The sequence below is a fragment of the Podarcis erhardii genome, assembly GCF_964252035.2.
Source record: "Podarcis erhardii genome assembly, chromosome: 4".
Classification (NCBI taxonomy): Eukaryota; Metazoa; Chordata; class Lepidosauria; order Squamata; family Lacertidae; genus Podarcis; species Podarcis erhardii.
The window spans coordinates 21,273,802-21,286,693 of NC_138508.1; the positions used below are offsets into that span (position 1 = coordinate 21,273,802).

Consider the following 12,892-nt stretch of genomic DNA (forward strand, 5'->3'; position numbering starts at 1 on the left):
CATGATCATTATCACTGATTTCATTATAGCAATGACTGCTTTCAATGCAAGTCCTGATTATTTGTTTGTTAGGTTTGTATCCCAAGAAACAGTGCTCCAAGTAGCTCATAGAAAGAATGCAAATGCAAGAACCACAATCAAATAGACCAGTAATGTGACAGAGAGCAATATGACATGCAAGTGGAGTGTAATAAATGAATGTCATGAACACAAGAAGTGTCCTATTGGATAAGGAGCGAAGACCCACATCCTATGCTCCCAGTGGTGGGTTGAAAGGCAGAAAGGCCAAGAGTAGAAGGATCTAGGGCCAATGGCAGGCAGAGCCAACTAATTCTAGGGTTGTCCCCATCCACCTCCCTGCTGAGTTCTGCAAGGACAATGAGATTAAGGAACAGGAAGCTGAAAAGCAGGGGCGCCCACTGGCCTGGTTGTAAGTCAAAGGGAAGTCATGTTGGCCCTGGAAGAGGCAGCCCTCCAGTTGCCCTAATAGATCAGCCTCCAGATGTCTCTCAGAAGCCCCGAGAATGACTCAAGAGCAACGGTGCCTTTGGCACTTGTGATTCCCAGCAACTGCTATTAGAGCCATGAAGTTGGGATGCAACATAGTCATGAAGACTAGTAGCCACCAATCAACTAACGCCCATGAATTTGCCAGACACGCTGATGGCCATTGTGGCATCTTGCGGCAGCAAATTCTGTAGCTGAGCTGTGTGAAAAAGACTTGCTTTGTGTGCCAGATAAACTTTAGCAACGCTGTAGAGCAATGCATGGAGAAATTATATATATATATATATATATATGCAGGTTTTGGTGTCCTCGGGTGTCTTCCCGTGTAAAAGTTGGGGTGTCTAGGCGACGTTTCGACGAGGTCTCACTCGTCATCTTCAGGCTGGTGCTTTTGGCTTCTTGTTACTGGAACAGAGCAGGATCTCAGTGTTTGAGTTCCTATAAATACTGTAGAGGGGGTGTGGTGTATAGCCTCCAATGTTCTGGGCAGAGAGGAAGTTCCCAGGTTAGTGTGCCTTTTCTATATATATTTGCTTTCGTAGATTTTCACGGGTACAGGAATGCAGGTTTTGGTGTCCTCGGGTGTCTTCCCGTGTAAAAGTTGGGGTGTCTAGGCGACGTTTCGACGAGGTCTCACTCGTCATCTTCAGGCTGGTGCTTTCGGCTTCTTGTTACTGGAACAGAGCAGGATCTCAGTGTTTGAGTTCCTATAAATACTGTAGAGGGGGTGTGGTGTATAGCCTCCAATGTTCTGGGCAGAGAGGAAGTTCCCAGGCTAGTGTGCCTTTTCTTCTTTTGTTCCTTAATTACTTGAGAGATATCTTGAGTGATTTCTTGAGTGATATCCTGAGTACCACTTAGGTGGGTCATTAGGTGTGGATTAGTTGTTAAAGTCTTTGTGTCTTGACCTCTTGAACTTTGTGAAGAGTTTTCCTGAGAAGATGGCTGTACTGTACTTAGTTGTGCTCTGGCTTGGCTTCGTGTATAGGGGCGAGCTGTGGTTTTGTGGCTTGTGTCAGCCAGATCTGTGTAGGGATTGCAGGGGGGTGCAGCATCCGGAGGTGCCACCATGGATTGGCTACTGGATGGTGTCTGTAATTCATCTGTGGAGAGGGTCTGGGTTTGGGTCTGGTGTGGTTGATTGGTGTTGGCGTTCTGTGTGCCTCTGGATCTGGTGTCAGTTTTTGTGGGGAGGGCTAATTTCCAGATGTCTGGCAAGCGGGATGTGTCGTCACGCTTGTTCATGTTGTGAGGGTGTTTCTCTATCTCGATGGCTTCCATGATTATTCTCTTGTGGTGATGTTCTGTGTTAAAGAGCAATTTGGAATCTGCAAAATTAATTTCGTGTCCTGTTTCTTTCATGTGTTGGAAAAGAGAGGAAGTTTTTTCTTCTTTTTTGACGGCATTCTTGTGTTCTGCGATACGTGCATTTATTCGTCTGTTTGTTTGTCCAATGTACGTGGCTGGGCAGACTTTGCAGGGTATTTCATAGATCCCTTGGTTTTCCAACTGGATTTTATCCTTGGGGTTTCTGAGGATATTGGCTATTTTTTGGTTGGTGCAAAAGGCTGTTTTGATATTGTGTTTATGGAGGATTTTGCTAATTTTATCTGTAGTGCCCTTGATATAAGGAAGGAGGGCCATGCCATTGTTTTCTTCTGTGTCTTGGTTTTTGGGGGGTGTTTCCTTTTGGATTAGCTTCGTAATCCTGTTTTGCTGGTATCCATTGGCAATTAACACGTTTGAGAGATTCTGTAACTCAGTTGTCAAGTGGTCTTTGTCAGCCAGGCGTTTGGTTCTGGAGATGAGAGTCTTGGCTACGGAGTTTATTTGTGCAGGGTGGTGGTGTGATTGTGCATGTAAGTAGCGGTTGGTGTGTGTTTTTTTCCGGTAGATAGTGTGTCCTAGGGAGCCATCAGGTTTTTTGTAGATTAGGACGTCAAGGAAGGGAAGTTGGTTGTTGGCTTCTATTTCCATAGTGAATTGTATTTTGGGGTGTAAGTTGTTGAGATGTGTGAGGAAGCTATCCAGTTTTTCTTTCCCGTGTGGCCAAATTACAAAGGTGTCGTCAACATATCTGAGCCAAAGTTTGGGTTTGTGTTCTGACTTGTCTAAAGCATTGGTTTCAAAGTGTTCCATGTACAGGTTTGCGATGACCGGTGAGAGGGGTGATCCCATAGGTGCTCCTTCTATCTGTTTGTATCTTTGTCCATTGTGGATGAAGTACGTGTTGGTTAGGCAGTGGTTGGTCAGGTCCAAGATGTATTCGGGGGGATTGTATTTGTTTTGAATAGCTGTCAAGGCTTCATTAATGGGCACTTGTGTGAAGAGAGATACAACATCGAAGCTCACAAGTAGGTCATTAGGATGTAGGTTTTGCTTCTTTATTGTTTCTATGAACTGGAAGGAGTTTGGTACGTGTGAAGAGATGGATTCTGCATAGGGCTGAAGTTGCTTGGCGAGAAATTTAGCGAGATTTTGTAGAGGTGAGCCTATGGAGCTGACTATTGGTCTGAGTGGTGTTCCTTCTTTGTGTATCTTGGGGAGGCCGTAGAGTTTGGGGCATCTGGATGATTTTTCTCTGGGGATGATTCTTAGCTGGATTTCTTCACTGATAGGAGAGGCTTTTATTTTGGATTTGGTGGTTTTTTCCAGGTAGGTGGTGGGATCTGTTTTTATAGGTTTGTAGGCAGGATCTTGGAGTAGATTTGATAGTTTTGCTTGGTAGTCCGATGTGTTCATCACCACTGTGGCATTACCTTTGTCTGCTGGGAGAATGATTATGTTGTTGTCTTTCCTCAGGTTGGTGAGTGCTTTCTGTTCTTCTTTGTGTAAATTGCTTCTGGGTGGTTTGCTGGAGCAGAGGATGTTGGTGACTTCAAGTCTGATTTTATTGGCTTCATCTGGGTTGATTTTGGTTAGGCTAGCTTCGACTCCGTTAGGCTAACTTCGACTCTCCTATCAGTGAAGAAATCCAGCTAAGAATCATCCCCAGAGAAAAATCATCCAGATGCCCCAAACTCTACGGCCTCCCCAAGATACACAAAGAAGGAACACCACTCAGACCAATAGTCAGCTCCATAGGCTCACCTCTACAAAATCTCGCTAAATTTCTCGCCAAGCAACTTCAGCCCTATGCAGAATCCATCTCTTCACACGTACCAAACTCCTTCCAGTTCATAGAAACAATAAAGAAGCAAAACCTACATCCTAATGACCTACTTGTGAGCTTCGATGTTGTATCTCTCTTCACACAAGTGCCCATTAATGAAGCCTTGACAGCTATTCAAAACAAATACAATCCCCCCGAATACATCTTGGACCTGACCAACCACTGCCTAACCAACACGTACTTCATCCACAATGGACAAAGATACAAACAGATAGAAGGAGCACCTATGGGATCACCCCTCTCACCGGTCATCGCAAACCTGTACATGGAACACTTTGAAACCAATGCTTTAGACAAGTCAGAACACAAACCCAAACTTTGGCTCAGATATGTTGACGACACCTTTGTAATTTGGCCACACGGGAAAGAAAAACTGGATAGCTTCCTCACACATCTCAACAACTTACACCCCAAAATACAATTCACTATGGAAATAGAAGCCAACAACCAACTTCCCTTCCTTGACGTCCTAATCTACAAAAAACCTGATGGCTCCCTAGGACACACTATCTACCGGAAAAAAACACACACCAACCGCTACTTACATGCACAATCACACCACCACCCTGCACAAATAAACTCCGTAGCCAAGACTCTCATCTCCAGAACCAAACGCCTGGCTGACAAAGACCACTTGACAACTGAGTTACAGAATCTCTCAAACGTGTTAATTGCCAATGGATACCAGCAAAACAGGATTACGAAGCTAATCCAAAAGGAAACACCCCCCAAAAACCAAGACACAGAAGAAAACAATGGCATGGCCCTCCTTCCTTATATCAAGGGCACTACAGATAAAATTAGCAAAATCCTCCATAAACACAATATCAAAACAGCCTTTTGCACCAACCAAAAAATAGCCAATATCCTCAGAAACCCCAAGGATAAAATCCAGTTGGAAAACCAAGGGATCTATGAAATACCCTGCAAAGTCTGCCCAGCCACGTACATTGGACAAACAAACAGACGAATAAATGCACGTATCGCAGAACACAAGAATGCCGTCAAAAAAGAAGAAAAAACTTCCTCTCTTTTCCAACACATGAAAGAAACAGGACACGAAATTAATTTTGCAGATTCCAAATTGCTCTTTAACACAGAACATCACCACAAGAGAATAATCATGGAAGCCATCGAGATAGAGAAACACCCTCACAACATGAACAAGCGTGACGACACATCCCGCTTGCCAGACATCTGGAAATTAGCCCTCCCCACAAAAACTGACACCAGATCCAGAGGCACACAGAACGCCAACACCAATCAACCACACCAGACCCAAACCCAGACCCTCTCCACAGATGAATTACAGACACCATCCAGTAGCCAATCCATGGTGGCACCTCCGGATGCTGCACCCCCCTGCAATCCCTACACAGATCTGGCTGACACAAGCCACAAAACCACAGCTTGCCCCTATACACGAAGCCAAGCCAGAGCACAACTAAGTACAGTACAGCCATCTTCTCAGGAAAACTCTTCACAAAGTTCAAGAGGTCAAGACACAAAGACTTTAACAACTAATCCACACCTAATGACCCACCTAAGTGGTACTCAGGATATCACTCAAGAAATCACTCAAGATATCTCTCAAGTAATTAAGGAACAAAAGAAGAAAAGGCACACTAGCCTGGGAACTTCCTCTCTGCCCAGAACATTGGAGGCTATACACCACACCCCCTCTACAGTATTTATAGGAACTCAAACACTGAGATCCTGCTCTGTTCCAGTAACAAGAAGCCGAAAGCACCAGCCTGAAGATGACGAGTGAGACCTCGTCGAAACGTCGCCTAGACACCCCAACTTTTACACGGGAAGACACCCGAGGACACCAAAACCTGCATATATATATATATATATATATATATATATATATATATATATATGGTGGATTAGTTTCTATTTATTTCTTTTATTAACTGTCAGTGGGAGGAACCTAGACCCCCTATACCTCATGCATATTTTTGGCTTGGTTGTTTTACTAAACATGCTGCTATTATTTTCTGCCTTATACACATCATGACGATATTTTGCTTTGTACCTGGTGACCAACACTTGTTATTTGTTGTTTGTATTTTTTCATGTCATTCTTAATAACAATAACACTATTTTAAAACTCCAGAGTAAGTCCCCTGGGACATAAATGGTGCTGGGGTCTCAATGTTTGCCAGCAAGAGTAATTAAGCTTCCTTGACAGCTGTTACAAGCAAGTGAATAGAATATATTGAGACAAAACAATGAAAATACCTTTTAAATCCCGTGCCCAGGGTTCATTCTCATCAAAATGGACGCTTCCACCGAAGGCAGGTGAAAATGCATGAGCCAACTGCCCACCTGGTCCATCAAAGGGTATATTGTCACCATGAGCTTTAAAAAAATCAAAGAACATATATATAAATCACCCAGCCAGGAACTTGGGTAAACCTACTATAATTCCTTGCGTGTGGTTTACTTACACCTAGCAGCGAAGGAGATCTTGATATCTGCAGGTTTCCCATAAACCCTGGTGAAGGTCAGGGGAGTCACATCACTCCAAACTTTCCAAGCTCTCTTGATTGCAACATCTACATCAGCGTGGTCCATGTCTGGCGTGTAATTCAGAACACTGGGAAACACACGGTAGAAGATGAAATGCACATTTGAAAGAATGTTCACAGAGCTTTCAAAGTGTGTGTGCAAGAGAAGACATCATTTTACGTCTCAGAGTATCTCCACATCCCTGCCCCTTGTATTTCTAAGTGTGTTAAAATTATGCAACGATGACTAGAATTAAGCTCTGTGTTGCACAGGAAAATCAATAATGGTAGACTGGTTTGAAGCTCAACATCAAAAAACCGAAGATCATGGCCACTGGGCCCATCACCTCCTGGCAAATAGAAGGGGAAGAAATGGAGGCAGTGAGAGATTTTACTTTCTTGGGCTCCATGATCACTGCAGATGGTGACAGCAGTCACGAAATTAAAAGACGCCTGCTCCTTGGGAGAAAGGCGATGGCAAACCTAGACAGCATCTTAAAAAGCAGAGACATCACCTTGCCAACAAAGGTCCATATAGTTAAAGCCATGGTTTTCCCAGTAGTGATGTATGGAAGTGAGAGCTGGAGCATAAAGAAGGCTGATCGCCGAAGAACTGATGCTTTTGAATTATGGTGCTGGAGGAGACTATTGAGAGTCCCATGGACTGCAAGAAGATCAAACGCATCCATTCTTAAGGAAATTAGCCCTGAGTGCTCACTGGAAGGACAAATCGTGAAGTTGAGGCTCCAATACTTTGGCCACCTCATGAGAAGAGAAGACTCCCTGGAAAAGACCCTGATGTTGGGAAAGATTGAAGGCACAAGGAGAAGGGGACGACAGAGGACGAGATGGTTGGACAGTGTTCTCGAAGCTACAAACATGAGTCTGACCAAACTGTGGGAGACAGAAGTGCCTGGCGTGCTCTGGTCCATGGGGTCACGAAGAGTCGGACACGACTAAACGACTAAACAACAACAACAACAGCCAACTTTTAGGAAAGACCATTACTGATCTGACAAAGGAATCCCGGCATTCCTATGAATACAAGTTGAAAACAGTAGCTTGCAAGTGGGATCTGTACTACCCAAAAATCCGCAGTCTGGTGTGTTCCTGATCAGGCTTCCAGACAGCCGGCCAGACAGACATACCCTCTTTAAGATAATCCATTCCATTATCTCCCCAGACAGAAGTTTTCTTCCTCAGCCAGGAGCCAATAATAAGCATTATCAAGTTACATCTTTGATTCAGGCAAGTGTTTTGAAACTTTACCTATATGTCAGGTTTTTTCGTCCCCATTTTGGTGACAAAGGAAAGGTGCTGTATTCTGCTACATCAGGAACCCCACACCTGGGATTCTTCATTGCAGCCAAAGTGTGTGAATCCAATCTGCCCGTCACTCTCAGCCCAAAGTGTTTCTGCATTTGTTGTAACTTGTCAACAGGAATCTCATCACTCCTTTTGCTTCTTACAACTGGGGTTGATGTGGAATCAGGATAGTAGTTTTCTATGTACGTCTGATGGAAAGAACAGGTGTATTTGATTGTTGCAGAATTATTTTCACATATAATCTTTCACATTGTAGGATTTTGATCTTTCTACCTTTTCCCCCAATCAGGAAGCTCATTTGTCTAATTGAACCCATTTTACAGACATAAGAACTGAAGCTAACAGACATTAGCAGTGAATCCTATGCACGTCTTCTCAGTTTAGTGGGACTTACTCCAAGATGTATGGATGTAGGGTTGTATGTAGAATTGCAGTCTATTTTACCCAAACCCATTCAGCACACCTATGGAGGAGCAGAGGTTGGAATCTGCATTTTCCCAGTCTATAAGCATGCACAACATTACACTGAGCGCCACAAGGCAATTAGTGACTGACTACCTTCTCTGCTAGTTGAATTCTGCTTCCCCTCTGTGCTACCATCGAACATTACCTTTGCAAAATTCAGGTCCGCTTCTCCAACTTGATCAGCTTCGTGGATTAAGGGCAAAGCACAAGAAAATGCTCCATAGAGCGCAATCGTCAGTAGGAAACTTTTCATTGTCTCTTTCGCTTTTGTGTCCCAGTCTTAGAGTCCCAGAACTGTTCAGTCTCTCTGTCAATGGATGTATCTATGTGCTCCCAATGGACCTCTATATATACCGGTACTTCATGGTTTTCTATAAAATTAACAGAAGCATGACTCACAACATTATAACATCCGTTGACTTGCCAAACACAGAAAATGTCCCTTTTAGCAGAGTGACACAGACAAAGTTTGTTAAGTTCAAAAGCCATGATTTGGCCATTACAAAGAAAGTGACTGGGACATTTCCTCCAAATTATTAAATAATTAGAATGGCATCATTCTCAATTTGTTCAATAGAGGTGGAGCAAATAGAGATGGAGCCTGGTGTCCTTTTTAGCAGAGTGACACTCACTGCAGAGTCTGTTAAGTTCAAAAGCCCTAATTTGGCAATTACTAAGAAGGTGAATGGGGTTCATCACACAGGGTTTTGCCTCCAAGTAATTAATTAATTAGAATGACTCCCTAAAATTACCGAATTTTTTGCTCTATAAAACTCACTTTTTCCCTCCTAAAAAGTAAGGGGAAATGTGTGTGCGTCTTATGGAGCGAATGCAGGCTGCGCAGCTATCACAGAAGCCAGAACAGCAAGAGGGATTGCTGTTTTCACTGCGCAGCGATCCCTCTTGCTGTTCCTTCTTGCTGTTCTGGCTTCTGGGATTCAGAATATTTTTTTTCTTGTTTTCCTCCTCCAAAAACTAGGTGTGTCTTGTGGTCTGGTGCATCTTATAGAGTGAAAAATACAGTGATGAGCTATATTCTTTAACCTCCAAGTGTTTACTCTGTGTAGGACTAGCGGTGAATGCCACCGAACTTTTTTTTTTTTTTAGCTGAAGGAATTATATTGGGATCATGTCAACTAATAGACTGAAATCTTATTATCTATATAAATAGAAATAATTATAGCAATTTTGGCATTATCTGAATGAAACATTAACCATAAGATATGATGAAATAAATAACACAGATCTTTCCAATGCAGCAGTTTCTGGAAATTCTAGACAATTTTACTAGGAAATCAGCAGAAATTAATTCTGACATTGATCAGCACATCTAAGTCTGAGAAGTGACCTTGTTTATCATTTTTGGGTACAGAACAGTATTTGCCTTCTCCCACTACAACATAAGAAAAGAAATTTTAGGTCTCACAGGGCGCAGCTGAAATTTTAAAGCCCAAAGTCCACCTTTGCCTGGGGTTTTTTCCTTTGCAGAATTTACACAGAAGTAGACCTATAATGCTGCTCTTCTGGGATTTTGTCAACAGCACAGGAGTAAACAATGCTCTCAAGTTTCAAACACTTACAAATTATGGCTTTCCCTCTATACACACAAAAGATAAGCATAAATGCTTTACTGTAGGGAAGCAACCTAACTTAGATTCCTAGTTCATTCATCTGTTATTTGAATACAGAAAATGAGTCTGTCAGTGGGTAAAACACCATGTCCAGCAGGAAACTTTGCAGTTGCCAAGAATGGACGATTTGGAATGATCCCTCCTAAAAACATAAGATGGGGGTGGGATGACCAAGAAAAAAAAAAGAAAAAAAAAAAGATTTCTGTAGTAATTTTAATTGAAGAAAAACTCAACAGGAACAGGGACAAATTCAGAGTCATAGTAAACTAGAAGAAAATGATGTAATGAAAGGATGCAGAATGTTACTTTAATTTGTTAATGAATCACTTCCTAGAAGATAGCCGAATGTGACTGAACAATGAAAACATAAAGAATAGAAACATATATGCACAAATGCTGATACCCAGCCTCAGCTGTTCATGTTATGGCGACCTCCCATCTGAATGACTGTATTGTGGGGCTGCTAGGTTGGTAAGTCGGGTAGCCATGTGTTGTCACTGGTCCGGAAAGCAAGGGGACATGTGCCACTCTTGATCACTTCGATCAGCAGTAAAAGGTAAAGGGACCCCTGACCTTTAGGTCCAGTCGTGACCGACTCTGGGGTTGCGGCGCTCATCTCGCTCCTTAGGCCGAGGGAGCTGGCATACAGCTTCCGGGTCATGTGGCCAGCATGACTAAGCCGCTTCTGGCGAACCAGAGCAGCGCACGGAAACGCCGTTTACCTTCCCGCCAGAGCGGTACCTATTTATCTACTTGCACTTTGACGTGCTTTCGAACTGCTAGGTTGGCAGGAGCAGGGACTGAGCAACGGGAGCTCACCCCGTCGCGGGGATTCGAACTGCCGACCTTCTGATCGGCAAGTCCTAGGCTCTGTGGTTTAACCCACAGCGCCACCCGTGTCCCTCGATTGGCAGAGTTGGTGCCAAATAATACCCGTTCTGCATTGTAAGAGCTTGATCGCTTAGTGTTGCAGTGCCCAGACTTTAGAACTCCCTGCCTATTGAGACCAAGCAGGCACCTCTTTATTATGAAAAACACCTTTTTCTCCAGTGTAAAAAATATGTGTAACTGGTAGCTGTTGGTACAGCCTAATGGCTGTTCTGTGTAATATATTTCATACATCCATAAATGGTATGGTCTGATGGGTTACTTCTTTAACTTAAAGACATTTCCCTTTTTTTCTTGAAAAGAAAGTTTCCTCTTTGGCAAAAAGATAAAGTGATGATTCAGGAAAAGCTCATCTACGATCCTACAGGGAAGGAGAAGTCACACATTCAAGTTAATAGGAGGAATGTGTAGGACTAAATTTAAGATTAGAAATCTGAGTTAGTTTTGTATCCCATGAAGAGATTGAGGAGAGCCAGTGCTGGCCATTTGGGCAGAACTCTTTCTGACACCTTCATTATGTAGTTTGTCTTTTGCCCACCTTACCCTGACCCTTTACACATGGGATACATATTTTAGAATCCACCATATTCTCACAAATGAAATAATTTTAACTGATTTCCAAATTGTATTTTAAATAATTGTAACCTTGCCCAATTGTAATAATTGATCCTTGCCCATCCTGGCTTATAAAAGCTAGCCGGGAAGGGCTGGGCGATGGTTATCAAACCGCTTCTTAAAAAACCACCTTTAGATGCTGCCAATATGGCCAACTATCGCCCAGTCTCAAATCTTCCATTCTTGGGCAAGGTGATTGAGCGAGTGGTTGCTGAACAACTCCAGGCACGCCTGGAAGAAGCGGACCATTTGGATCCCTTCCAGTCAGGATTCAGGCCTCATCATGGGACTGAAACTGCCTTGGTCACACTGGTCAATGATCTCTGGTGGGCTAGGGACAAAGGTGAGAGCTGTTTCCTAGTTCTGCTGGATCTCTCAGTGGCTTTTGACACCATCCACCATAACATCCTTCTGGACTGTCTAGAGGGTCTGGGAGCTGGAGGCACTGTTATACAGTGGTTCCGCTCCTTCCTCCTGGGCCGTGTTCAGAAAGTGATGTGGGGGATGAGTGTTCAGACCCCTGGGCTCTCATTGTGGGGTGCCTCAGGGTTATGTCATCTCCCCCATGCTTTTCAACATCTACATGCAGCTGCTGGAGAGATCACCAGGGGGTTTGGGCTGGGTGTTCATCAGTATGTGGATGATACCCAGCTCTACCTCTCTTTCAAATCAGAACCAGTGAAGGCAGTGAAGGTCCTGTGTGAGTGTCTGGAGGTGGTTGGAGGATGGATGGCGGCTAACAGGTTGAGGTTGAATCATGACACGACAGAAGTACTGTTTTGGGGTGGTGCAGGTGCGGAGGACTCCCTGGTCTTGGTCTTGAATGGGGTAACTGTGCCCCTGGAGGACCAGGTGCGCAGCCTGGGAGTCATTCTGGACTTACAGCTGTCCATGGAGGCACAGGTTAATTCTGTGTCCAGGACAGCTGTCTACCAGCTCCATCTGGTACGCAGGCTGAGACCCTACCTGCCCGCGGACTGTCTCGCCAGAGTGGTGCATGTTCTAGTTATCTCCTGCTTGGACTACTGCAATGTGCTCTGCGTGGGGCTACCTTTGAAATTGACCCGGAAACTGCAACTAATCCAGAATGCGGCAGCTAGACTGGTGACTGGGGGCGGCTGCCAAGACCACATAACACCGATCTTGAAAGACCTACACTGGCTCCCAGTATGTTTCCGAGCACAATTCAAAGTGTTGGTGCTGACCTTTAAAGCCCTAAATGGCCTCGGTCCAGTGTACCTGAAGGAGCATCTCCACCCCCATCGTTCTGCCCGGACACTGAGGTCCAGTGCTGAGGGCATCTTGGTGATTCCCTCGCTGTGAGAAGCCAAGTTACAGGGAACCAGGCAGAGAGCCTTTTCGGTAGCGACACCCGCCCTGTGGAACGCCCTCCCACCAGATGACCAAAAGAAAAACAACTACCAGACTTTCAGAAGACATCTGAAGGCAGCCCTGTTTAGGGAAGCTTTTAATGTGTAATAGACTATTGTATTTTAATATTCTGTTGGAAGCCACCCAGAGTGGCTGGGGAAACCCAGCCAAATGGGCGGGGTATAAATAATAAATTATTATTATTATTATTATTATTATTATTATTATTATTATTATTATTATCTGCTTGAAATGAAATTAATGATATTTTATTATGAAAAACACCTTTTTCTCCAATGTAAAAAATATGTGTAACTGGTAACTGTTGGTACAGCCTATGGGCTGTTCTGTGTGATATATTTCATACATCCATAAATGGTATGGTCTCATGGGTTACTTCT

The 12,892-nt window shown here is 43.8% G+C and overlaps 1 protein-coding gene across 1 annotated transcript in view; it reads right to left on the bottom strand.

The window, feature by feature from the left end:
* The window catches only part of LOC309340623 (uncharacterized protein), a 28,223-nt gene that overhangs the window by 5,392 nt on the left and 9,939 nt on the right, over positions 1 to 12,892 (bottom strand). Inside the window, exons 11-14 of the mRNA XM_081859507.1 lie at positions 8,132 to 8,266; positions 7,465 to 7,709; positions 6,136 to 6,284; positions 5,927 to 6,046 (exon numbers count right to left, since the gene is read on the bottom strand). Of these exons, the coding sequence (XP_081715633.1) occupies positions 5,927 to 6,046; positions 6,136 to 6,284; positions 7,465 to 7,709; positions 8,132 to 8,266 (649 nt within the window). The remainder of the gene's footprint in view (positions 1 to 5,926; positions 6,047 to 6,135; positions 6,285 to 7,464; positions 7,710 to 8,131; positions 8,267 to 12,892) is intronic.